General features: G+C 40.3%; 1 protein-coding gene across 1 annotated transcript; it reads right to left on the minus strand.

Annotated features, from left to right (window-relative positions):
* On the minus strand, positions 1-24914 carry Amn1 (antagonist of mitotic exit network 1 homolog). Its single transcript, XM_051173334.1, has 7 exons — positions 24790-24914; positions 17648-17780; positions 14997-15141; positions 7998-8215; positions 7051-7107; positions 6122-6233; positions 1-475 (listed from the first exon to the last, which is right to left on the minus strand). Exons 1-7 carry the CDS (start codon positions 24912-24914, stop codon positions 402-404), a joined length of 864 nt encoding a protein of 287 aa, XP_051029291.1. The 3' UTR covers positions 1-401.
* Between the last annotated feature and the right edge of the window lie 2160 nt (positions 24915-27074).

Below are 27074 nucleotides of genomic sequence, written 5' to 3' on the forward strand. Positions count from 1 at the left end.
TTATGCTTTTAAGAGCATCTTTATTTAGAATTCTACCCACAATGTCTCTTACAACAGCTCAAATACCTACACCAGAGAAAGGACTATAAAGGGAAAATTAGTCATTTGAACTTTTGTTATTAAAGAAACAAACCCAGCCTCCTCTCCATCAGGTACAGTTCACACACACCAGGATCACTATTAAAATAAATAGATGGCTCATCAGACAAGCAGGGAATAATAGAAGTGTCAAAATGCTGAGGCTGGTTAATTTAAAAGCACAAACACATACAGATTGAACTCATTCTCTGGGAGTTACAGCTTAACTAAGACAAAATAATAAATTAGTGTTAAATAAGTGAAAAACAAATTATTTATAGAGCGTATCCTGAACAGGTTCCTCAGATCAGCCTCGGTAAAGATCAATAAACAGACCAAGTTACTTGTTTTAGTTTTCTTGATCCTACTAACTGCTCCAAGACTTCTCGTGAATGATCTATAAAGAGAACAATCAATATATTAATTTATAATGACAAAAGATATTTAATATTTCATATGTAAATCAATATAAGCTGGGTGTGATAATGCATGCTTGTAATAATAGTACTTGGGAAGTATAGGTAAGAGAGTCAGGAATTTAAGGAGACCCACCTCATGAGATGCTGTCTTAGCATAAAGAAAAAGCAAAATCTAGGTGTGATGATGGCTATTACAAGGTTACTGGAAGAATTAAAAACAACATGAAATATAAAGCACAATGGGGCTGGTGAATGAATAGCCTGACCTCCTTTAAACTCACACTAGATGACATGCACTCCTCTGCACACAAACAAATAAATGTAATTTGTAAAGCACATTAAAAAGTTATTTATCTTGCTGGACATGGTGGTATGTACCTTTAGTACCAGCCCTTGGGAGGCAGAGGCAGGTGGATCTCTGTGAGTTTGATGCGAACCTGGTCTACAAAATGAGTTTCAGGAAAGTTAGGGATACACATAAAAACTCTGTTTTGAAAAACAAACAACAAGAAATGAATTACTATACTTGTGTGCCTGGTGCCCATAGAAGCCAGAAGAGAGCATCGGATTCCCTGGAATTGGAGTTATAGACACCATGCAGGTGTTGGTAATTCAACCTGGGTCCTTTGGAAGAGCAGCCAGTGCTCTTAACCCCTGAGCTAGATCACCAGCCCTGGTAAATAAGTGTACTTTTAAAATCCAAAGCATAGTATACAACTGAGTAACTCATTAATAATTAATGTTACTCTTCACTATCATTAGAATAGTGAAATTATTTTTTCTTTTGAGATATTCATTTTTTATAGCTCAGGCTGGTCTATATAGTGAGAGACTGTACTAAAGAAAGAAAGAAAGGAAGGAAGGAAGGAAGGAAGGAAGGAAGGAAGGAAAGATATTGCACACTTCTAATTTTAGTACTGGTATGGATCTCAGTGTATGACTCCTGGAGGACAACTAAGATTATCTCTGGCTTTCACAGGCACACAGACATGTACATATAACCCTCCCCTCCACACACACACATGTGCACTTCACACATAGGAACAAACAGCATTTTTAAAAAGTAAATTAAAAATAAAAAATACAGATTTCAGGTTAGAAGTGTAAGTTAATGGTACAGTGCTTGCTTAGCATATGCAAGGTCCTGGGTACAACTTCAGCATCCAACAAACAAAATCACATGTTAATAGTAATGAAATGGACAAAGATAGCACACAAAGAACTATTGTTCAAAGCTGGAGAGCCTCTATAGAAGGGAAACACTTTTCAGCTCATTCTGTTGAAGGCCACTACTATCGTGACATCAAATACAGTCAAAGATATCACAAAAGAAAGGGAGTTAGGAAGGAAGGAAGGAAAGAAAATGAAAACAAATCAAGACCTCCTATGAATATAGACTCAAAAATCATCAACACAATGCAAATGCATTTGGTCCAACTTCAAAAGTCTCCACAGTTTTTCAGTCTCAACACTTTAAAAGTTCACCGTTCAATTCTAAGATTCAAAGCAATCCCCCAATTCTAACCCCCTACAGGGCATCTCTACATAGCCCTGTAGTCTTTGAACTTCCTATACAGACCTGGCTGGCCTCAAATTCAAACTGCTTGGTTCTGCCTCTGAAGTTTCAGAATTAAAGGTGTGTGCACCCAGTGTACTCTCTTAATTGTAAGCCTTGTAAGATAAAAAAGCAAAGTATATACTTTCAGCTTATAAGAGCACAGGATATACTTGCCATTCTAAGAAGGGAGGAACAGTGACATTGTGAGGAAATACTACACTAAATAGGGACAAATTCCAAATGTTGTAGCTCCATGTCAGATGTCAGGACTTAGACGGCTCAATCTGTCTGGCATTATTGCCTAGAACTTACTTCTCTCTCTAGGGCTGGCTCCACTCCCTGTCTGCAGCTCTCCTTTGCAGATGTCTCAGGCTCTAGCACCTTTAACATCTTGGGTTCAACAATATAATCCAGGCTTAACTTCTACTTCACAAAATGGAGGCTAGTACTTTTTTTTTTTTTTTTTTTTTTTTTTTTTTTTGCCTCTAAACTCAGTTTTTTTGGGGATAGTCCTTTATTTTGCCTCCATATGTATGCATACCCCCCACCCCCTGGGTTGTATTTTTTTCTTAAATTTTCATTATCTTTAAGTGTTATGGTATTTATTTCATTTTTAAGCATTGAACAAAATTTTATTACACAAAGGTTGTCACATAATTGGATACTTCTCTACTTGCTATGGTATTTATTTTAAGCTGTTTGGGGCCAGTGAGATGGCTCCATGAGTAAATTTGCTTGTCACTGAGACTGGAAGTTTGATTCCAAAGCTCATATGGAAGAGGGAGAGAACTGACTCCAGCAAGTTACCTTCTGACTTCACGTCTACCATGGCAAGTGGACACATATACAAACAAATATTAAGCTTTTGCCTGAGAGTCATTTTTCTCATTGACTATAATTTTTTCCTGACTCGGTTTCTATTAAAAATAGAAATACCAGTTTGATTATTCCCAGATGATAACCAGAACGATATTTAAGGTAAAATTAGCAGAGATAAATTTATAACATGTTGTATATGCAAGCTATCCCTAGACAAACAGAAAAGCATATCAAGACAGAGCTACTTCTGCTAATAGCTGAAAACAAGAAACCTCTGGTCCACAGACTGTTCATTTCAAAGTTTGATGCCAGCCTACTTGCTCATGACTTTCAGATTTTAGAATCCATAGAACCTTATCAATTATAAAATAAGAAAGCATTAAAACAGGAAGCTGGAGAGATAGCTCAGTGGTTAAGAGTATTTGCTACTGAAAGGATAGAAAATATACAACCTAGCTTTCCCATGACCACTGGAAATTAGAAGTTTAAAAACACCCACCAGCATGTATTTGAAAACCATCCTAGCCATATGTAAAACTCAGAGAAAAGGGAAAACATGAAATGGTCCAGTCATGATGACCATGACCGATTTCTGAGAAATGTTGTTATCCACAACAACAGTCTGGTTTCTGGACATGGTTATGGACCATCCTGTCCACAAAGAAAATTAATAACTAAAAGATACGGGACTCATGACAAGAAGGGAAAACCAGAAAGAATGAGTGCTTCTGCCAATAGATATAGATAGCTCCCTGACTGGAGAGGACATTCTCCCTGCCCCCCCCCACATTATCTTAAGGACAAGGCCACTGAGCCCACTGGTCCTAGAGAAAGAAAACCCCCTAATCTTGCAGGTGCGCTAAACAATCCCACCTTGTAAAAACTGTATAGTCTATGAAATTTCTGTAACCTTGGAAGCCTTATTAACCATCTAAGTTTTGAACTGTCCTACAACCTTGCTTCCCTTGTTTTTAGGCCTACTGAAAATAACAGGAACTGCTATTCTAGCTTTGAAAACAAAATCAAACAAAAACCTAGCCTTGCTAGCTTTGATGTAAATCCTATAAAATCTGTCTCAATTCTGCACTAGGGGTCCTCAGTCCTCTATCCTTGCGTGGCGTATGGCAGTGGATCCCAACTTACTGGAATAAAATCATAAAATCCTCTTGCTAATTGCATCAAGAATGCTTCTCGTGAGTGATTTGGGTGTCACACCTTTCCTGAGTCACTCAAGTCTTTCACTACTCTTACAGAAAACTTGAGTTTACAACTGCCTGTACCTCCAGTTCCAGGGGATCCAGTGCCCTCTCCTGGTTCTGAGGGCACTGACATACATTTACACACACACACACACACACACACACACACACACACACACACACAGTCTTTTTTTAAAAAAAAGTATTAAAGTGGGAAAGAGTTAGAAATTTAGAAATCAAAGCATTTCTTTTGAGATAGCTGTGACTGGAGTATCAGTAAGAATTCTGAAGGTGTTTTTTATTTCACCTCGCCTATTAAGAATGACTCTTAAGTCCCCTTGAAGAGTGTAGTATGTCCTTGGAGCTTGAGAGCACTGTATGCTGTCCAGGAAGATGAAGAGAGGACCAAGGTTGAGAAATACCTATTCTTACTATTTAAGCACAGATTTTTCCCTTAGACAGAAGGGAACTGCTGTGGAGTTGTAACATCACATAGTAAACCTAGGTAGCAAATCCTTAATCTTTGATGGCTTCAAGAATGCAATCTGCTCCTTTGCCCCCAGGTCTAGAGTTCTGGACTAGCCTAGGCTTAACGATAATCATAACAATGATAATAATAATACACAAGAAAAGTAAGAGTTACTTTATAAGCACCTCTACTTATTTAATATATAAGCTAAGTACATATATAACTCAATGGCTAGACTGATTTTTTTGTTGCTGTTGTATATGTAGTACATGTGTGTAGGTGGACATGTGTGTAGAAGCCTAAGGTTGACATTGGGTGTCTTCCTGACTGCTCTCCACCTTACATATCTGATCCTGGAGGTCGCCATTTTAGCCAGTTTGGCCAGTCAGTTTCTTCCAGGGATTCCCTGTCTTTGCCTCCTGTGTGTGCATAAGGACTACAGGTGTAATCTGGGGAACCAACTCTGGGCCTCATTCTTGTGCAGCAAGAGCTTTACCTGCTGAGCTTATCTCCTCAGCTTTCAATGGATACACTTTTTGACATAGTGATATTTAAGATAGGGTGTTTTTAGCCTAGGATAGCCTAGAATTTACTACATAGCTCAGGTTAACCTTGAGTAAGAAGCCATCCATCCTACGTCAACTTTATGAGTGTTGGGATTACAGGATGATGCCTGAGTTAAATTGCTTCTCGCTCCCCCAGCACACCTAGACAGGGCTTCTCTATGTAGCACTGGCTATCCTGGAACTCACAAGATCCAGCTGCCTCTGCCTTCCAAGTCCTGGGGTTAAAGGTGTGCTCCACAGCTACCACCACACCCACCCTGGTGTTGCAGGATTATTTGATTATTCTGTGAACCCCAAGTTTGAGTTAATTAAATAAAACCCTGGGTCAAGAGGTAGAGCCAACAACTAGTTGACAGGAAGTACTCATAGACAGTTTGAGGAATCTGGGAAATACACAAATGCATAGGAAATAGTAGGGAGGGACTTTGAGTGGCAGTCTCTTTGAGTGGTTTGGGACTGTGGAAGAGACAATCTCTTGCTCTGTTGATAACTCCCAAGTCTTCATTGGTAAAATAGAATGATGTAAACTTAAGAGATGGTTCTGCCAGGCCTGAGCCTGAGCAGCAGGGCAGTGACCCTGAAGCTGCAGTCAGTAGCTGAAACAGTAGTATTCAAGTGCAGCCACTGTGCTGACGACAAAACAACACCTGGGTATTAAATTGTTCTTGATCTCTATTTCTACACCTTGAGTAAGCAACAGTCAACTGGTCATTTACCGTATTTTACAGATGTAATAAACTTGACATTTTTATTGTCTGCATAAAGTATCATCTTAACACTATGATCATGACCATTGTTGGCATCGTAGTCCTTATGTAGGTAACACTGAACCTTAATCCACCAGTTCCTGCTTTGAGATCGCAACAGGTCAGATAATCACCAGTAAAAGCCTATGAAGGAGGCACAGCACTGCATCATTTTACTGATTAGTACAATGAATAATGGAACTGAAGGGCTAAGGGATTTTCTCAAGGGTCTACAAGATTTAAATACAAGCAACCTGTCAGACTGACCTGTTATTAGGGGGCAGCCGTGGAAAAGAAGTATACATATCTGAGGACAGGCAGTCAGGACAGCTTCTACAGCCTTATCAGTTAGATTTATACAATATCCCATGTTAACCTCCTATGTAGAAAACAAAATGAAAGAAAAGAATTTTAAAACTGGATCTACAATAACAGCACGAAAAAGTTTGGAAAATAATTTTATATATATAAAAAAAACAACAAAAAAACAAAACAAAACTAAAGTGACCATGGTAACACCATCTTGTCCTGCCTCTGCCTCCCAGTGCTGGGATTAAAGCACATGAGCTACCACAAACACACCTTAAAGCAACAACAACAACAACAAAAGACAAATGTCCATTTGGTGTGTTTGGCTTGCTGTATGTCTGTATGAAGTTGGATCTACTGGAACTTGAATTACAGACAATTGTGGGCTGCCGTGTAGGTGCTGGGGATTGAACCTGGGTGCCGTGTAGGTGCTGGGGATTGAACCTGGGTCCTCTGGAAGAGCAACCAATGCTCTTAACCACTGAGCCATCTCTCCAGCCTTGGAACATAATTTTTTTTTTTTTTTTAAAAAGGAGAAAAAAAAAAGTAGGATGAAAATCTGGGTATAGAATTATGGGGAGATTGAGGCAGGAAGACTGCTGCAAATTCTAGGCCAGTCCAGGCTCAAAATATAAAGGAAAAACAAAAATTCAAACAAACAAACAAACAAACAAAAACCTCTAAAAGATAAGAGGGCCAGAGAGGAAAGATGTCTCAGCAGACAGAGGCATGCCATGAGAACCTGAAGAAGTGAATTCTTCAGAATCAATGTAAACGTGGAAGGAGAGAACCAAACATTCCCTGACACCCTGCCTGCCAATAATCATATTTTTTTTTCCTTGAGGATAAAATAAAGTTTAGTCTTTTCATAGATATTTAAAGATTACCTCTAATTGTTTGGCACATGGTCCACTAACAAGCGCAAGCACACCACTGTCAGACACCTGAGCAAAAGAGAAAAGGAATACCCTGTGATGGAGAAAGAGAATTTCTAAAGTGCATTGATAATGAAAAATAATTGCCTCCCATTCAGCAAACATGAATTTCAGTCATATATTCTTCCCATCTTTGTTACTTACAATAGTTAACAGAAATATGTAATTTCTAGTACAATTATTAACCACCTGTGTCCATGTAGCATGAAAGAAATTGACTCCTGGAGTTGTTTAACCAAGTGAGCTTGATGCCTCCTAACAAAGGACTACACTTTCTGTTTACTGAAAACACATCAAACATGACATAGGAGTGAATTTTGTTTAATCCTTTACAGGATTTTACAAGGGAAGAAGTAATTTCTCTGACCCCATAGTCCTAAGAACAGCAAGCAAAAGCACAACACATGTTGTCATACGTTATACACAGACACACATTGTTTTGAGTTAGGGACATGGAAGGATTACAAGGGAGAGATATACCTTATCCTGAGTCACGGCATAGAGTGGTTATGAGTAAGAAGTAAGGATTGTAGGTTGAGATCAAAGCTATGTGTTCACCTTAGCTTTTAGAAGTTGATTTACATGGAGAATACAAAGATTATGTTGTTTTTCTTAAAGGTAAATTATATTCAAACAAGCTGAATATACAGGTATATGCTATACCTGAATATACAGGTATAGCATATGATTAAGCTGGTTACAAGGTTGGGCAAATGTTCTATTTCTGAAGGCAAGCTACAAGAGGAATTCCAGAAAAAAATCATTCTCATACCACTTGTACCAAGAGACGGTAAAAAAAAATTTCAATAATAACAATAGAACTAATTATGATATTCTGATTAGCCATAGAAAATAACTGAGACAGCACATAATTTGTGTCAAGTTTATATCTCATTTACCTGAGTAGCTGAAAAGTCAACACACTGCAAAACTGGGCAGTTTTTTCCTAATGCATGTAAGGACTTATCAGTAATACTTAAGCAGCCACCCAAATCAATGATCTTTAGCAGCTGGCAATTGAGCGCAAGAGCAAGGACTCCTTCATCAGTGACATTGCAGCACCCTTTCAAAGAAATTTCATGAAGGTCAGAACAGGATGAAGCTACAGCTTTTATTCCTAGGGAAAAACACAATTACGATCAGTGAACTATATGGTTATAAATGTGCATTACAAAATTAAAAACGCCCCAAAATTATCAGGATAGAATTTCTTCAAGCATCAGTTGGACAAAGACTTCCTCTCTGAGATATACATACAGGCAGGCTTACTGGAAGCCTGTAGGAACAGACACAGAGGCTGACTTTATAAAGGCAACTTCAGTCCTAAGCCCTTTTGTTCCTGATCTAATGTTGTTAGGTAACCTCTGTGGATGCATGTTAGACATACCTAACTTGACAAAAAATAGACTCCAGACTTGGCTCTAATAATTACCATACTAGGAACACAGGAACACAGTAAGATGCTATCTAAGTCCAATGATCAGAGTTTCCTTGCTTTATTTTAAACCAGCAATATGATTTATGCCCAACAAATGTAGTCATGTGATGCAATGCTTTACAGTACTTTTGTATTTTAAAAATCATTAGTTTTTTTTTTTTTCCTGGAAAACTAGAATCAGTATTCTAGGTTACTTATATTTAGTTCAGAATAAACAACTTCTTATTTCCTTCAAATAAGGTCATTGTTTTGCATCATTATAAAATTGGCAAATGCTCGAGCCGGGTGATGGTGGCGTATGCCTTTGATCCCAGCACTTGGGAGGTAGAGGTAGGCAGATCTCTGTGAGTTCAAGACCAGCCTGGTCTACAAGAGCTAGTTCCAGGTCAGCCTCCAAAGCCACAGAGAAACTCTGTCTCAGAAAAACAAACAAACAGAAAACAAAAGAAAAATTGGCAAATGCTTTACCACTGGGCTATAGTGTGTGTGTGTGTGTGTGTGTTAAATGTGACTAAGAGGGGTTTCTTTTTTTTTTTTTTTTTTTTTTTTTTTTTCAGACAGGGTTTCTCTGTGTAACAGCTTTATCTTTCCTGGAACTAGCTATGTAGACCAGCGTGGCCTTAAACTCAAGAGATCTGCCTGCCTCTGCCTCCTGAGCACTGACTGGGATTAAAGGGGTATGCCACCACTGCCTGGCAGAAAGATTTTCATTTTAACAAACTGCAACTGTATGCTAGTCATTTTCAAAGTAGTCCATTCTACAACAGGCCGAGTACATCCAGGACAAGGTGTAGAAGCAAGGAAAGTAGATTTACGGAGGAAGCAGTTTTGTTAGTGGTGAGGGTTAGTGGGTGAATTCTTAGGGGTAAAAAGCCTAGATGAAGTCTTCTATTAGGTATTTCCAAGTTCAGAGACCAAGTAAGAAATTAGTTCTACTAACTTAGAGGCTTTTCTTGGTAGGCAAGGGCTATGGGGAGGGATAAAGAGTTTGCCATCATGCATCATCCTGTGTTCCTTTCTTTTTCTCTGGCCTGAACAGCACAATGAATGTAGACCTTCTGTAGCTATTTCTTTTATTTATATATTCATCTACCCCCTCTTCCTCTTTCTTTTCAGACAGGGACTCACTGGGCATTCCAGGCTGGCCTTGAACTCACAACAATCACCCCGCCTTAGCTTCTAGAATGCTGGAATTACAAATGTGAGTCACCAAGACTCGCTGGCTTCCTGTCTTAGACATGTTCTGCATGTTAACTAAAACTAAGGAAGGGCATTATAAAGGCTAGATACTCTGGGTTCTACGGCTCTAAAGAAGATTTGGCAATTAACATCTTTTCAGCAAAAGGATAAAAGGAATGGAGAGGCAAAGGGAAAGGAACAGGACAAATCCAAAGGATTAGCCCTGTTAGATACTTATTGTGGACTGAAGTTTCTGTTCCACCTGGTCCCGCAGTTGTTTTAGTCCCAAATAAACTGTTCGACCGATGGCTCAGACTTCTTACTGTCTAGCTCTCTCTTAATTATTAACCCATTTCTATTAATCTGTGTATCTTCACATGGCCTTGGTTTCCTGGTGATGGCCAGGCCTGTTGCTCTGCCACGGTAGAGGGTCTTTCTAGAGACTCACTCTGTTTCTCTTCTCAGAATTCTCCTAGTCTAGTAGCTCTACCTATATTTCTTGCTTGGCTACATCCTGCCTGTCCGTTGGCCAAAATGGCTATTCATCAACCAATAAGAGAAACATACCCCATCGCCTATGAAGATATACTTATTTTTCTAGTGATATTGAAATAGGCTTTTGTTAAAACTACTTTTATTAAGGACTACCTAAGGCTGGAGAGATGGTTCAGAGGTAAAAAGCACTGTCTGCTCTTCCAGAGGTCCTGAGTTCAATTCCCAGCAACCATATGGTGGCTCACAACCATCTGTAATGAGATTTGGTGCCCTCTTCTGGCCTGTAGAGATACATGTATGCAGAATAAATAAATAAATCTTAAAAAATATATATTCACTCCGACTGACAAGGCAACTAAAAGCAGGATGCAAGCCTGACATCTTTGCCCTTGTTTTATATCTATAACTTTTACTTTTGAGGGAGATAACATGGGTGATATAGTTCAGCCAGGGACTCTATCTGGTTTTGATTGCATACGCATCTTCCCCGTACAATAATGCACTTGGCAGCTCAGCTCCTTCACCTACATTCTGTGCACAAATGTGTCTAGCAACCTCAGAAAATTTTAAGACTCCCACCTCCGTGGGGCTCAACTCTGAAAAATACTACAGACCCTCTCCAAGACCCCTGTAACAAGTGTGTTTCCAGTGTATCCAGGTACAAAGAATAGAGGGGTTAATTCAGGATGCAGTGGTTTGCTGTACATCACCATAAGGCAAAATTGTGTCCTTCAGTAAACTTTCATGGAGAATACCCTACTTACCATTTTGTGCCTATGCATAATTGGGCACAGAAGGGAAATTATGGGAAGGGACATGCACAGTAGAAAAAAATCAACATATGACTTAATCTAGCAATCAAAACAGAAAACCGCCTAAACGACACCTCTTGGTAATCAGCCCTTGTTCAGATTCAACTGATGCAAAAAACACTACTCTTATCTGAAATGGGTAAGAGATCGTTTATTCTAGAGCCTGATATGAATGATCATGGCCCTTAACACTGCTTCAGGTTATCCTCAGCTTCACATTCCAAATTAACAGTTTCATGGTATTTTTTTTTAATAGTAACATAACTAAGAAAATCCTGAATTAGGGCACTTTTAAAGTGCATCGGTGGACACATTACGCAGGTGGGTTATGGAACGGGGGCACCAAAACATGGAAATCATACCTAGCCTCAGATGCTGCCTGTTGGCACTCTCAGCTTTTGGATTGGTGGAAACAAGGAGTTTGTTTTTACATTCCAAAGGATTTATCTTTACACACGGAGGAGGGCCATACATGTCTGTTAAGAGGGCTAAAAGTAATTGTAATTTGACTCTGGACATACAACATTACAACTTTGGACAATCACTGAAGTTCTAATCAGTTCATAAGTGTTTCAGAAGGTTCAGTGCAAGGTGTGGCTCTTTCCAGAACTTTCCCTTACAACTTTATAAAAAGAAACTCCAGGCTGTAGCTTGGGTCCCTTAAATACTCTTGAGTGGTCCATAGTCAACCCTGAGATTATATCTTTCTATAATCTGCACTTTGGCCCCATTATTAATAAAATTATCATACTTCTTTTGCAAGTCTGTGTGAGTCATCCCCCCCCTTTACTTCTTTGACTAAGAGGCCAAGAACTAGAAACACTTGGCTCTGACATACTTAAAGCAGTGACTGAAAGTACATGATAATTGCCCTAAACCTGTAGCCATCTTTGATTTAAAGCAGAGTCAAATCTCAGAGGGCAAACTATTTGAGAATAGGAGAATTACTCATGAAGGTGAGGCTTCACTCTGTAGTAGGAGTATCATGTTGTAGGAAACAGATTGGTTCCCTTTGTTACCTTGTGGTACCAGAGCAGAACTGGCCAGTAACAGGTGAAACCTTATCTTGATCAGGACTACTTAATTAGGCATATGTCTTGCTATCTTACCCTACATCTTTCTCTACTTAAGCCCAAAGCTTGTGTCAGAACCCCCAAAGATGAACTTGGGATCACTGGACCTCTTTATTTGCTCCTCTTTCCAATGTACAGTGATCAAATCTACTTTCTCTGGTTGTCATCATTACTCATTTCCTTCATTGGTAATTTGGCTTGGGTGGCAGAGTCTAGATTTCTGGGGCTGCTAGAGCTGGGCTACTGACCTCAAATTCCAAATGTATTGGGGTAAAAGTTGTATTACCAAAATAACTGCTAAATGTATAACCAAAGCAACTACTGTGTTCTGTCAAAACAAATGTTTCAAGGTCCCCTAACCTACACATAACAATGACACTATTGTGGTTTTTATCTTTATAAATACTGCATCTCTGAACATCTGGTTGAGAATTCTTTGTGACAAGAGACAGCTCTGGCTTAAATAGAGGACTCTTATTTGGCCTTCTACTAGTGATGGTTTGTAACGTTTTCACATATTCCTGAGTTTTGTGAGCCACAGTGACAAATTATTGAATCCTGAGGAAAGTTGATGGGTTGAGACCTAGAAACCACCAAAGTGTGAATTTGAGAGTCTTTATTTAGCTGGAGAGAAATAGTCCCACAGAGCAGAGCAGCCTCAAATGCATTTTAGGGGGAGCTTTTAAAGTAGAAAAAAAAAAAAATCACAGAAAAACAAAATTCTAGTTGCCAGCTGCAGGGGGAGTAAAGCATGAAAGCAAGCAGTTTAACAGAAGCCAAAAACATGCAATTAGCTGGGGCTTTTGATTCTGAGTTTCTAGAACAGGGCTGGTTACTTTCCCTTGGGACTTTCCACTGCAGGGACAGGAAAGGGTAGAGTCAGTTAAACCAAACATGGCTCCAGCTGAGACAACATGGAGGAACCTTTGCCCTGTCACAAGGAATAAGTTGCAGAAATTCTGTATAGCTGATTAATCAGAAGTACCAACAGGAGGCCAGGTCTTGAGGACCGGCATATGAACTGGAGACAGTCTTGCAAAGCAGACTTAGCTGTGGGCTGTGATACTAACTCCAAGTAGATAATGGCAGAACTGAAATGGTAAGAAGTACAACTGGGGCTAGCAAGATGGCTCAGTAAGCAAAGGTCCATGCTGTCAAATCCCTGGGATCCACATGGTGGGAACAAAGAACCAACTCCCCAAAGCTCTGCTCTGACCTCCACAGGGAGGTACACAGCCAGGAAATAACAATGCAAGAACGACCCAGCTGGTATATGGAGAGTAAGATAATTGCTTCCTATACAGAAACATACTTATTTATATCAGAATGGCTGTGCTTTTTTCCAGGGCTCTTTTTTAGTGTGTGTGTGTGTGTGTGTTTTTTTTTTTAAACATTTAAAAACATTTGTTTAAAGGATTGTAAGTATCCCAAGAGGGAAACCAAAATGATTGGGAAATACAATCAACTAGCCTGCCTGCCTGCCTGCCTTCCTTCCTTCCTTTCCGTTGAGACAGTCTCATAACAGAGCCCAAGTAGCCAGGAACTTCAGGTCCTCCTGCCTCAGACTTCTGAGTGTTGGGATTACAGGTGTGTACTACCATATCCAGCTAAGTACTTCTTTATTATACTAAAAGAGAAAAAAGTTCAAATCCTGAACTGAAAAATTATCTATACTAGAAAAGGAAAAAAAAAAAAAAAATCAACAACAACAACAAAAATTAACCAAATATAAAAATCCACTATTTCATATAATTACTCTGAGAAAATAGTTTGGATATAAAACATGTACTGCACAGTCATTTTTAAATTTTATAAGTACAGGTGTTTTTCCTGAATGTTTGTCTGTGCAGCATGTGTATGTGGTACCCAAAGAGTTGAGAAGAAGGTATCGGATCCTATGGAGCTGATGCTACAGCCATGTGGGTGCTGGAACTGAACCTGGTTCCTTTATAAGAGCAGCAAGTGCTCTTAACTGCAGAGTCACCCCCCTAGCCAGTCAGGGATATGTAGTGAGATCCTACCATAACAAGCAATAAACAAACAAATAACAAGCAAAGTGCCTTTACCACGATGGAGGTTGAGGCAAGAGGATTAGTAAGAGTTCCAGGTTAAACTGGTCTACAAAGTGAATACCAAGCTGGCCAACAGAAACATACTAAGACCCAACCCTAAAAACCAAAACAATGGTTTTCGTTTTCATTTTGTGACAGTTTCATTGTATTCCAGGTTGACCTCAAACTGGCTATGTAGCTCAGGCTGGCCTTAAATTCTTGATCCTCCTGCTTCTACCTCCCAATATAATATACCCCACAGGCTTTTGTTATCACACCTGGCTAACAACAAAAACCTAAACTTAAATCTTAACCAAATATCACCTGCCCATGTCTTACTATACAGGCAAAATGTTTAAAATATTGCAGTATTATTTCAAATATGTTTAAAATATAAGGCAGGGACTTAACATGTTTCTTAAATGGTTATCAACAAGAATTCTATTTGCATTTTTTCCCTTCTTACTCTGATTTCTTTTTTTAGTCTGAATAGCTTTACTGATAATTTATACATACATACATACATATTTTAACTTCATATGCTCTTGCTGTGTAGGCACAGACTAGCCTGAAACACACTATGTAGAGCCTCAAATATGCAATGATCTTCTTTTCTCTGCCTTTCTGAGCTCATATTCTCTATCTCTCTCTTTTTTTTAAAAAATTAATTAGCATACAAAATAATGTTTCATTTTAACGTTTTTATACACATATACCCGCGTACCTCGCTCACATTCTTCTCTAACTTCTCCTCTGCCCTTATATTCTAAGGTATTTTTCTTCTTTGCTCCAAAGTTATATCAGGTACTAAGTAGAGGCCTGCTCATGTACTCAGTGATCATAAACATACCTTCTGAAGTTATGCTATTTCTATGTTCTCTGGAGGATTTTAGATTTAGTGCCTTCAGTTTTCTGCATTTACACAGGTGCTGGAGAGCCAAGTCTGAGATGTCACAGCTCCTCAGATCTAGTCTTTGGACTTCAGGATGTAACACCTGTAACAAATACATGATTTTGAAAAAAAAATTAAAAAAAAAAAAAGACTTTTGCAACTCTAAGCTATCTCTCTAGCCCCCAAATTAAGTTTTCTGTAAGCATGTATTCCATAGTTACTGATTTGGTGGTTTTAACAGGTGGTTGATGAGAAATATAGCCAAGAATGTAGATGTTAACCCATGTAGAGAAGATAAAGCAGGAAAAACAAACAAACAACAAAAACAAGTTATTTCTAGCTGTAATTGCAACATTCAGTGCTTAAAGTCTTCAACACTGAAATAGCTGATGCAGAGAAAGGTCCCTGAAGACCACAGTATTGGTTATCTTCTACTGGCATCTCTGACTCACTCAAATGGACCTGTGCTTCTAAGACCAGATCCTTTGAAACATTCTCAGTCAGATGACCTAATGCTAGGCAGTTTGTACCTGGGGTATAACCAATCCCTTTAGGATACATCTCTCTCCTTTACTGTCATTGAAAAACCTAAACAATTGCTCTAGCATTGCGAGCTCTTAGTTGAGTGAAAAAATCCCAATTTTGGAGGTCACATAGCTGAGCAATATAAGGTAGACAACACCACTAGCTTTGAGAAAAATAACACCTCTGCCTGTGGGTTGTATTAACAGTCACCTAGACTACAATGCAGGGACTCCTCAAGTATTGCTGCTAACAAATGTCTGATGGGTGAGTGGAATAGAAAGCAACACTTGACATCTGTCTCCAGATTATGTCTGTCTCCTTTATTATCTTCATCTTTGGGTTAAATCTTACTATATGTAGACATTCTGAACACCAGAAATGCAGGGTTAACTTGACTTAGAGTTGTCTAGTCTTTTCTCAGATCCACTTAGGGTTAAAGATGCCTACCAGGCACCATGATTAGAAATCCAAGATCACAAAAGGAATAGAAAGAGGTGATACCTGAGTTCCTGGAAGATCTTTGTCTATTCCCGGAAAATATATTTATCAGCCCCTCTACCCTCTCATTATCCCTTGCAGGTGAGAAGTTGATTTGTGAGCAAAGCTCCCACTTCTTCATTCTCTAGCCACTGGACACATTTTTGTGTTCTAACATTTGTATCTCAGATACTAGATATTACAGACAAGGTGTTTAGTTACAGGGTACTAGCCCTGGCTGGCCTGTTGCTCTCTACATAGACAGGCAGGCCTTGAGCTCATCTTGAACCATCTGCTTCTGCCTTCTTAATGCTGGGATTAAAGGCCTGTACCACCACGACTGGGCCTAGTATTACTTCTTTTAACATGTTTTTCAGTCTTTTGTTTAAAAATAATTATTACTATTACTATTACTATTACTATTATTATTATTATTATTGTGTGTGTTTTGTGTGTGTATGTCACAGTACATGTGTAGAGGTCAGAAGACAACTCTGGAGAGTCAATTCTCTCTTTCAACTGTAGGTTGAACTCAGTCCTGAATTCAGGTCATTGGGCTTACCAGTCAAGTATTTTCCCCACTGAACCCCAGCCTCTTTTTTGATTTTCTGAAACACTCTCATGTAACTCAGGCTAACCTCAAAGTCACTATTTAGACAAGACTGGCCTTGAATTCCTGATCTTCTTGCCTCAGCCTCCCAAATACTGGGATTGTAAGTAAACACCACCATGCCTTTTCATTGTTTTGAGGCAGGGTCTCTATATAGCCCTGGCTATCCTGGAACTCATTATCTAGACCAGACAGACCTGAAAAATCACAGAGATCTGCCTGCATGCTGGTATTAAAGGTGCAAGCCATCATGTCTCTCCTCACCATGCTCACCATGCCTTTTTAAGTTGAATAAAGGTGAATAAGGAGGCATGGCATTGGATCCCTAGGGACTAGAGTTACAGGTAGTTTATAAGGCTTCTGCTGTGGATGTTGGGTACTTAACTCTGGACCTCTACAAAAGTAGGAAGCACTTTTAATTACTGAGCCATCTCTCCATTCCCTTGTTTCCTCCTCCTCCTCCTTCTTTTTGAGACATACTGGCCTAGAATCCACTATGTAGCCCGGGCTGACTGGAAACTCATGGCAAATCTCCTGTTTCTGACTCCCGAGTATTGGGATTACACACATAATCTACTATGTCCAACTGTCTTTCATTGTTTGGAGTAGTTAGTACATGCCCATTGTTTTGGGGAGCTACTGTTCAGCGTTTCCTTGAGGCCAATAAATAATGGCCCAATTTCTAAGCAGGCAGATCTCTACGAGTTCAAGGCCATCCAGGACAGTGAGATCCTGTCTCAGAAGCAGCAACAACAATTAAAAAGGTTTTCATATATACTTAAGTGTAGGAAGGATGGGGATGGGAGAAGAAGAAAAGCAAGGAGAGGATGATAGAAGATAGTATACATCCAAGGGTGGGTACTGGCTTCTCAAGTCAGAGTCCTATTTTAAAATGACTAACAGTCTTAACTATATGCTCTTTGTTGTTGTTGTTGTTCAAAAAGTCTGAAATTAAATCTAAACAATGAAGCATAATTTTATAGTTACACATTCTTACCTCATTTATATTGGAATCTGTTATCCGGCCCCGAGTGCTCATTATTTTAATCAATCTATCTTTGATGTTGGGAGGCAAATATTTAATATCTGAGATATATCTGGAAATATTGACTATTAGGCACCGAAGACATCTGAAATACAAACACAATATAGTAGATTACACTGTATCTGAACTGGTAACTGACACCAATTTGCTTGTCAGCAGTTAGTCCTTTCATAAAACAGTATTTTTATTAACAGTTACAATTTTAGCTTGACAAGATTTATAATCACTGCCTATTTAAAGTTATATATGTTATGACATTTTCCTTTACCACTTACCCTCTGTATACCCGTTGTCAATATGCATTTTAAATTTTTGCTTTGAAACAGAGTCTCAAGTAGCCTATGCGTGCCTCTAACCCACTATTCTGTAGCACAGGATGACCTGGAACTCCTGGTCCTCCTGCCTTACAATTAGAATTCTAAGATAACAGGCATGCTGCCACCATACTTGCCTTTACTAAAACACATTTTAAGGAGAGCATGGTAGTGTATGCCTGTAATATAGCAACTGGGAAGTGGGAGGAGATCAAGAGTTCACAGCTGTCCTCAGTGAGTTGGAGACTAACCTGAGCTACATCAGACTCTGGCTCAAAAAAGCAAAACCAGGACTGGAGAGATAGTTCATCCTTTAAAAGCACTGGCTACTTTTCCAGAGGACCTGGGTTTGAGTCCCAGAATGCATATGACAGCTTATTGTAATTATAGTTCTGGGGAGGGATCTTCTGTAGCATGAATACTAAAAACCCAGTGAAGATCAGAAAAGCAAAGTAGTCTGTCAATAGCTCCTACCTCTACCAAGTCTGAAAATGGAGAGACCCTGTCTCCCTGTGACTCAGAACTGAATCTCACATGAGACCCTTTGTTTCTTCTTATATACTGCTCTAATGCTGGGGTTAAAGGCATGAGCTCTGTTAATCTTTCAGACTGATTCACTCTCGTGTAGCCCTGGGTGGTCTTGGACTCACGGAGATCCATCTGCCTCTGTCTCCTGAGTCCTAGGATTAAAGATGTGCACCACCACTGCCTGGCCTCTATGGCTAGCTTGTTTGGCTAACTTTGTATTCTGATCCCCAGGCAAGCTTTATTAAGTCATAAACACTATATCACAACAATGTTATGCCATCTTCTGGCAACCATAGACATCAGCTATGCATGTGGTGTACTGACATACATACATACATACATACATACAGAGCACCCAACCCATACACATAAAATAGAACAATTTTCAATAAATGTATGTGGGCAATGAATAACTAGAGAAAAAACTATAATCACAAAGATCCTGTGGAGAGTACAAATCAGTTACCTGCATATTCAATTATGAAACCAGGTAACCGCTAAGAGACCCTGATGCAGTTGAGGACAAGGTAACCAAGATTTCATAATGGCACATTGACTATTTCAGGATGAATGCACTTGATAAATACAGCTTGCAGGAAGGGCTCTCTGACCTATCTTTCCCTACACTAGCAAACCACATAAATCTCTTCAAGCAGGATGCCTTTCCTGAACCTTAACCCTAGAGACTGGACAGTATAGTTGCCAAAGGCCATACAAACTTCATACCCCTCCTTAATAGTTGCCACTGTCAGCTCTAGAGTTTATGCCTAGCTCAGACCTCTCTGTCCTGCTATTCCTTCACACAATATTGCTCTTTGTCAGAAATGTGCTAAAGCCTTTTACTTTGGCTATTTCTCTGAAAGAATAAAGAATCTTTAGAATGGGTGGAGGATTTCTTTAGCCTCTTTTAAAACAATGTGACCAACATGTCTTGTAGCTTCAAATTCCAGCTGATAAACTCATACCTGTTTCAAGTGATCACAAAATCTTCCTACAAATACCACTATATATACAGAATTTTAATTCACGAGTGATAATGATCATATACCTGTTATCATTTTTTAGTGCACTATTTTTTTTTCATTCTTCTTTTGGATATTTCCATCCTCCCCTTTCTGCCGTTATCCAACCCCTGTTAGTGTCATATATTAATCTATGTGTGTACAGACATGGCCTTTCTCCCCCATGCTTGTACACACAATCCCACACGAACATATAAAAGGGGTATGGTGAGAGAAGGTAGGATCATTTCCTAGAATAGCATCCCAGTATATTTACTTCTCAATATCTCCTTGATACTGGTTTTTGGAGACAGGGTTTTTTTCTGTGTAGCTCTGGAGTTTGTTCTGGAACTCACTCTGTAGACCAGGCTGGCCTCAAACTCAGAGATCTGCCTTCCTCTGCCTCCTAAGTACTGGTGTTAAAGGCCTGAATCACTATTGCTTGGTTAATATATAAAATATGCATTCTCAAAAATGTTTAACACAGTAATTTATGTGTAAGTGTCAGCATGAATATATGTGTGTCATGGTACACAGGTGAAATCCGAGACCATGCTACCACAATCACTCTCTTGTTTCACTGTGTGGCTCCTAGGAATTGAATTGGCTTGGAGACATGCATCTTTATTCACCCAGCCATCTCTCCAGTCTTTGGTATTTTCATTTTTTTCTTTTGAGTTGTGATATTAATCTAAATTATACATACATACATACACACACACACACACACACACACACACACACACACACACACACACCTCCCCCCAAAATATTTCTTCCTATTTGCTTTACTTTGCAAAGGTATTTTTTTGCTTTTGTTCTTTTGTAAATTTCATGCAGTCCTACATGACAATTCCTGGATCTATTTCTCTGAGTTATTGCACTCATATTCAGATGGTCTATTCATATGTCTATGCTTTCCTCTAGCAGTTTCAGAGTTTTGGGTCTTATATTAAGGCCTCTCTGATCCACTCTAAGTTGATTCTTATACGGGAAGATAGGGGTATAGTTTTATTTTTCTAAATGCTTTCCCAGAATCAGCTGCCAAAAAGACTATCTTTTTTTTTTTTTCTAATGTATATATTTGGCACTGTGTTAGTCAATGTTCTATTACTGTGAAGACATACCATGACCAAAGCAACTCTTCTAAAGAAAGCATTTAATAGGGACTTGCGTACAGTTTTAGAGGTTTAATTCATTATCATGGTGGCATGCAGGCAGTTGCTGGAGCGGTAGCTGGGAGCTACATCCTGACCCATAGGTAGAATGAGAGAGTGTCACTAGGCCTGGCTTGGGCTTTTGAAATCTCAAAGTCCAGCCCTCAGTGACACACTTCCTCCAACAAGATCACAACTTCTCATCCTAATCTTATTCACACTACCACATTCTACTCCCAGCCCCTAAAGGCTTGTAGCTATATCATAATGTAAAAATGCATTCAGTCTAACTTCACAAGTCCCCATAGTTTATCACAGTTTCAACACTGTTTAAAAGTCCCAAGTTCAAAGTATCTTCTGAGACGCATGGCAGTCTCTTAACTGTTAACTCCTCTGTAAAATCAAAATCAAAAGGCAGATCAGAAACCTCCAACAATGGCACAAAACATACATTACCATTCCAAAAGGGAGGAAAGAGAGCATAGCAAGGAAATACTGGAACAACTCAAGACCAAAACCAGCAGGGCAAACTCCAAATTCAGCTTCATTGACTGCAGCATATTTGTTTCTCGGTACACAGGTTTCCTTGGCAGGTATCCCACAAATCTGTCATTTGTCCCATAACATACTGGGGTCTCCAAGACAATCCAGGCTTCGTCTTCAGTTTCACACAATGACCTTTCTGGGCCTCTATAGAGGGACACCCCTGGCATTAGTGGCTTGCCTTAGCCACAGAGGGAGATTCCATAACCTCTTTCTTGTATCCTTGACTCTAAAGTTGGAAGCAAGTGCTCGAAGCTGCCAAGTTCTTCTGCTTGCTAGGGCTAGAACATGGCTACTTCACTGACATTTGCATGGGCTTTCTGTTGTTGATGCTTTCTTCACTGCTTAAGCGTTCCTTTAATTCTTTTTCATAAGTTGGGATGCTTGACTGGGTGGGGTCAGCATTCTCTTTTAGCATTCTCTTTATCCTATTTAGCACCAGGCTTTTCTTTATACTTTCTTATCTGCTTGAACACTGTGTTCTGCTTGGTCCTTTTTCATTATAGATGTGCATATAAAATGATTACTAATAACCACATAACATAGTCAATACTACTAGGCTGTCTTGAAATCTCTTCTGTCAAAACGATTCAATTTAGCCTCAGACAGATTTTTTTCTAGACAAGGGCCACATTCTTTGCCGAAGTATCCTAAGAATGATCTCTAGACCACTTACTAATGTCCTTTCCCTCCAAAACGTCTTACTGGGCACCCCACAGTTCAAACTACCCTCAATGTTCCACTAGGAGTAAGCCCAGTAAGCACCACTTAACACGTCCAATCACTTTTTTTAGCTCAAAATCCCAAAGTCTTCCGTATTTCTGCAAGAAACAGCATAGCCAGGCCTGTCTGGTAATACCCCACTCTCTGACACCAAAATTTTTATTAGTCAGTGTCTATTGCAGTGGTAAAATATCATGACCAAAAAGCAAGTTGGGGAGGAAAGGGTTTATTGGCTTACACTGCAGCATTGCTGTGCAACACTGAAAGAAGTCAGGATAGGAACTCAAACAGGGCAGGATCCTTGAGGCAGGAGCAGCTTGCTCAAGCCACGTTCTTATACAACCCTGGACCAGCAGCCCAGGGATGGCACCACCTATCATGAGCTGGACCGCCTGCCATTGATCAATAAATGAGAAAATGCTTTATAGGAGGTATTTCCTCAGCTGAAGCTCCTTCCTCTGGTGACTCAAGTTTGTGTCAAGTTGAGAAACAAAATTTACCCAGTACAGTAAGGGTTCTCTAAAGGAACAGAACTTATACATGGAATTTATTAGAATGGCTATAGGGTGTGGTTCAGCGAGACCAACAATGATTGTCTATCAAGAGAAATCCACGAATCAGTAGTTGTTCATTCCATGAGGGTGGATGTTTCAGCTGGTCTTCAGTACATGCTGGAATCCTGAAGAAGGCTCTAATGCCAGTGAAGGAACAGACTTGCTAGCAAGAGCAAGCACAAGAGCAATCAGCAGGCAAAAAGAGACCCAGCTTCCTTCTTCCATGCCCTTTATATATGCTATAAGCAGAAGGCATGGTGACTTAATTCTTCTCTTTCCACAGTGCCTCTATTTAAAGACCATTGCTAGATGCCAGATCTAAAGGGTTCTCTTAGGTAGTGCTAGTTAAAGAAAGGAGCAGAAGGCAGGATGTGAACCAAGCTGTTTCTTGCATAGGCAGTCTCAACTGCTGGACTTCTGTGCTTTTTTGGCATAGCTGAATGCTACTCTGACATGAGATCCTCACTTTGTTACAAGTCAGAAACAACTAGTTCCAGGCTGTAGCTCCTTCCCAAAGGGTTACAAACTAATGACCTAATGACAAAATAATAGACCTTTATTTTACATAAGGAACAATATCCAGTAATCACAATGCAAATCATGTGCTCATCCTTTTGTTTTAGTTCCAAGTTTCTAGTAATTTTTCTGGAATGTTACTTTATCTCCTTTCCACTAGTGTTTGAAGTTCTGTTCCACATAGTCAAGTGTGTCAATGCATATTTGTAATCCCAACACTCTGAGGGAACAGGCAGGAAGGATCTGAAGTTCAGGGTCATCCTCTGCTACATAGTGAGTCTGAGGCCAGGCTGGGCTACATGTGACCCTGTCCTCAAAAAGCCATAAGCAAAAAGCACAAGCTGGTGGTAATAACTGAAGCCTGTAATCTCAGTATTTGAGAGGCTATGACAGAAGGTGGTGGTTCACACTTTCCATCCCAGAACTCGGGAGGCAGAGGCAAGCAGATCTCTGTGAGTTCGAGGCCAGCCTGGTCTACAAGAGCTAGTTCCAGGGCAGGCTCCAAAGCCACAGAGAATCCCTGTCTCAAAAAACAATACAAAACAAAATTCAAAGTCAGCTTCATATGTGTAGGCCATACTGGCCTACATGAGATCTTGTCTCAAAACAAAAGGGTTGGGTAATTGATTTGGTATTCCCCTTATCTAGTACCCAGGAGGCCTAGGTAAACCAGGTAGAGTAGTGCATGCCTTTAATCTCAGCATTCAGGAAACGGAAGAAGAATTACCAAAAGTTTAAAGTTATCTTTGGGTACAGTGTGCTCGAGGCCAGCATGGGCTACATGAGATTGTGTGTGTGTGTGGGGGGGTAAGGGGGATAGCAACAAAGAAATTCAGAAAGAACACTGGAAACTAGGCAGTAAATAACATTTGCTCATGAAATGTTAGATCCATCAGTGGAACCAAAGTAGTCTGTCTTTGCAGCTTCCATTTTTTGTTTTGTTTTGACAGGGTTTCTCTGTGTAACAGCTAGCTGTTCTGGAACTAGCCCTACAGACCAGGTTGGCCTCTAACTCACAGAGACCAACCTGCCTCTGCCTCCCTAGTGCTGGGATTAAAGGTGTACACTAACCCGGTGTAACTTCCACTATTAAACCATTACTGTTTTTTCTTAGATTTCTTTTCTTTTCTTTTCCTTTCCTTTCCTTTTTTTTTTTTTTTTTTTTTTTTTTTTTTTTTTAATAAATAGGGACAATAACACTGAAGCCTGCCTCTAACGCGCTAGATAACTGTGGCGGGCCTTGAACTTTTGATCCCCTTCATCTCTCAAGTGGTGTTCGCCACCAGCAGGCCCAGTGTGTTCCTGAGGGCTTTACAAAAGTTAAGCTGATTCTCACAAAGATTCCCTGAGACTGGCACTACTATTACACGAATTTTCAAATGTTTATTTATTTGCTTTAGGGGGGCAGTGTCTCACATCATAGCCCCCGCTATCCCCGAATTCGAGGGGACCGTCTTGTTTCCGTTTCCAGAGGGCTGGGATCGAAGGCGTCAACTACTGAATTTTAGGAAGCGCTGCTGCCCTGAGAGCGAGTATGTTACTGTCCACGGCCCCAAGATGGCGAGCCGCGCCCGCACTTCCTGAGGTCTGTCCAGCCCGGCTAGCGCTTTTGTTCTGCCTCCCTCGGGGCCCGGCCATCGGGAGCAGCCGCCGCCGCTCCGCGGTGATGGGAACCCCGCGGAGGGAAGGGGCTGGGAGCTGGCGCGGCCGGACGGAGGTGCCGGGCAGACGCGAGGGGGCGGGCCGGGGCGGACTCACAGTTCCAGGAGTTGACCGACCAGCAGCGACGAAGGCATCGCGGCCGCCGTCGGAAGCTTGAACCGCAGCGGCGGGGCTCCACAGCCGGCTTCCGGCCGCGCAGGACGCGGAAGCCCGAATGACATCACATGGAGTCGGGCCTGGGGGTTGGCCACACTCGGAGCAGGGGCGGAGCTTCTGAGAGCTGCGCGAAACGTCCCCTGGGACTTGTAGTTCTTCCTGCCCGCGGTTGCTTGGTCTTGCTCCTCCTGCTGTCCAGGCAAAGGCTGTTGGCAACTCACTCACTGCTTTTGCTAGTGGGATGCCGGGCTACATGATAGACACCGAGACTCTATAGTATGTTTCTTTTTTGAGTCTGGTAAACAAGGAAAACTATAAATATATATATATATATACATATATATATATACATATATACATACATACATACATATATATATATATATATAATATTGTGATATTGGGGCTTGAATCCAGTGCACAATGCAGACTAGCCAACATGTTTATTAAAAACTGAACGAGGGCACAGGATTGGGTTGCGAGCACATTTCCCTTAGACAGGGAAAAGGACAATTAGAATTAGACCCCAGGAGGAACTACTTCAATGGGAGCACCAATCCTGTGTGTACCGGTATAGAGTTCAGAATAATGCTGCTATGAACGTAATGGGGCAAATGTCTTTGTGGTGCGAGTATGCCTCCTTTGGGTATATGCCCCAAAATAGTATTTTTTGGTCTTGTGGTAGATTGGTTCCCAATTTTTTGAGAAATCGCCATACTGATTTCCAAAGCAGCTGCGCAAGTTTGCACTCCCACCAGCAATGGAGTGTACATCCTATCCAGCATAAGCTGTTATCATTGTTTTTGATCTTGGCTATTCTGACTGGTGTAAGAGGACATCTCAGAGATGTTTTGATTTGCACTTCCCTGATGGCTAAGGATGCTGAATGTTTCCTTAAGTGTCTTTAGGCCACTTGAGATTCCTCTGTTGATCAGAGCTTTCAGTTTAGATCTGTATCTCATTCTTAAATTGGATTATTTGGTCTTTTGGTGACTAGTTTCTTGAGTTCTTTGTATATTTTGGAGATCAGCCCTCTGTCAGATGTGGGTTGGTGAAGATCTTTTCCCACTCTGTGGGCTGTCATTTTGTCTTGTTGACCGTGCCCTTTGTTTTACAGTAGCTTCTCAGTTTCAGGAGGTCCCATTTATTCATTGTTGCTCTCAGTGTCTGTGCTACTGGTGTCATATTTAGGAAGTAGTCTATGCATGCAAGACTACTCCCCCTTTCTTTTCTATGAGGTTCAGCGTGGTTGGGTTTATGCTGAGGTCTTTGATCCATTTGGACTTGAGTTTTGTGCATGGCGATAGATGTGGCTCTATCTGATTCTTCTATATGTTGACCTCTAGTTAAGCCAGCTGTAGGACCCCGAGTCACCTTGAGCAAGCCTGAAGCTGTTGGCTGGAACTCCTTTCCCCAAGGCTGTTGTCGGTACTCTTCCCGTTTTGATAACACACACCTCTTGACAACACACCTCGTGACTACACACACTTCATGACAACACACACCTCGTAAGGAGGAGCTAAACCTAACATTCCTGTAATTTTCCACTGTTCTTTATTTAAGCCCGTTCTTTCCCCTCAATAAATGGCATTCGGCATTTGGTGTTCCGACTTTGCCATTGAATGAATGACCCGCCGTCTTGTCTTTATTTCAATCTCTAAGCCTTCGCCCTATTTGTGAAACAGATGGTAGCGTGGGCACTACAGCCAACACCATTTGTTGAAGGTGCTTTGTTTTTTTCATTTTATAGTTTTAGCTTCTTTGTCAAAAATCAGGTGTCCATAGGTGTGTGGATTGATATCAGGGTCTTTGATACAATTCCACTGGTTCACTTAAGGAAACATTTTTGCTAGCACTTCCAGAAAATTTCTCAGAAGTAGTTCATCAAATTGAATTACTTGTTTATAGTTTAGATGAAAATTAACAGTTTAGATTGTATAAGTATCCACACCTTCAGTTTCTATCAACTAGAGATTAAAAACTATTTTGGACCCAGTATGATGCTCACCTTAGCTTTATGGAGGGAAGGAGATTCTAGAGAGCCATGGAGATTGAGCATCCTTTAGACAGAGGTCAAGTAGAGCTGATGGGGTAAGGTCTGAATAAAGCTTCAGCCCTCCCGTGGAGAACAAAGTATATTCTTTTAAGAAGTGGGCCCAACCATTATATATTGAGTATATCTAAACTAGACAACTGCTTCCTTGTAGTTACTTGTTTTAGGCTTA

The sequence above is a fragment of the Phodopus roborovskii genome, unplaced genomic scaffold, assembly GCF_943737965.1.
Source record: "Phodopus roborovskii unplaced genomic scaffold, PHOROB, whole genome shotgun sequence".
Lineage (NCBI taxonomy): Eukaryota > Metazoa > Chordata > Mammalia > Rodentia > Cricetidae > Phodopus > Phodopus roborovskii.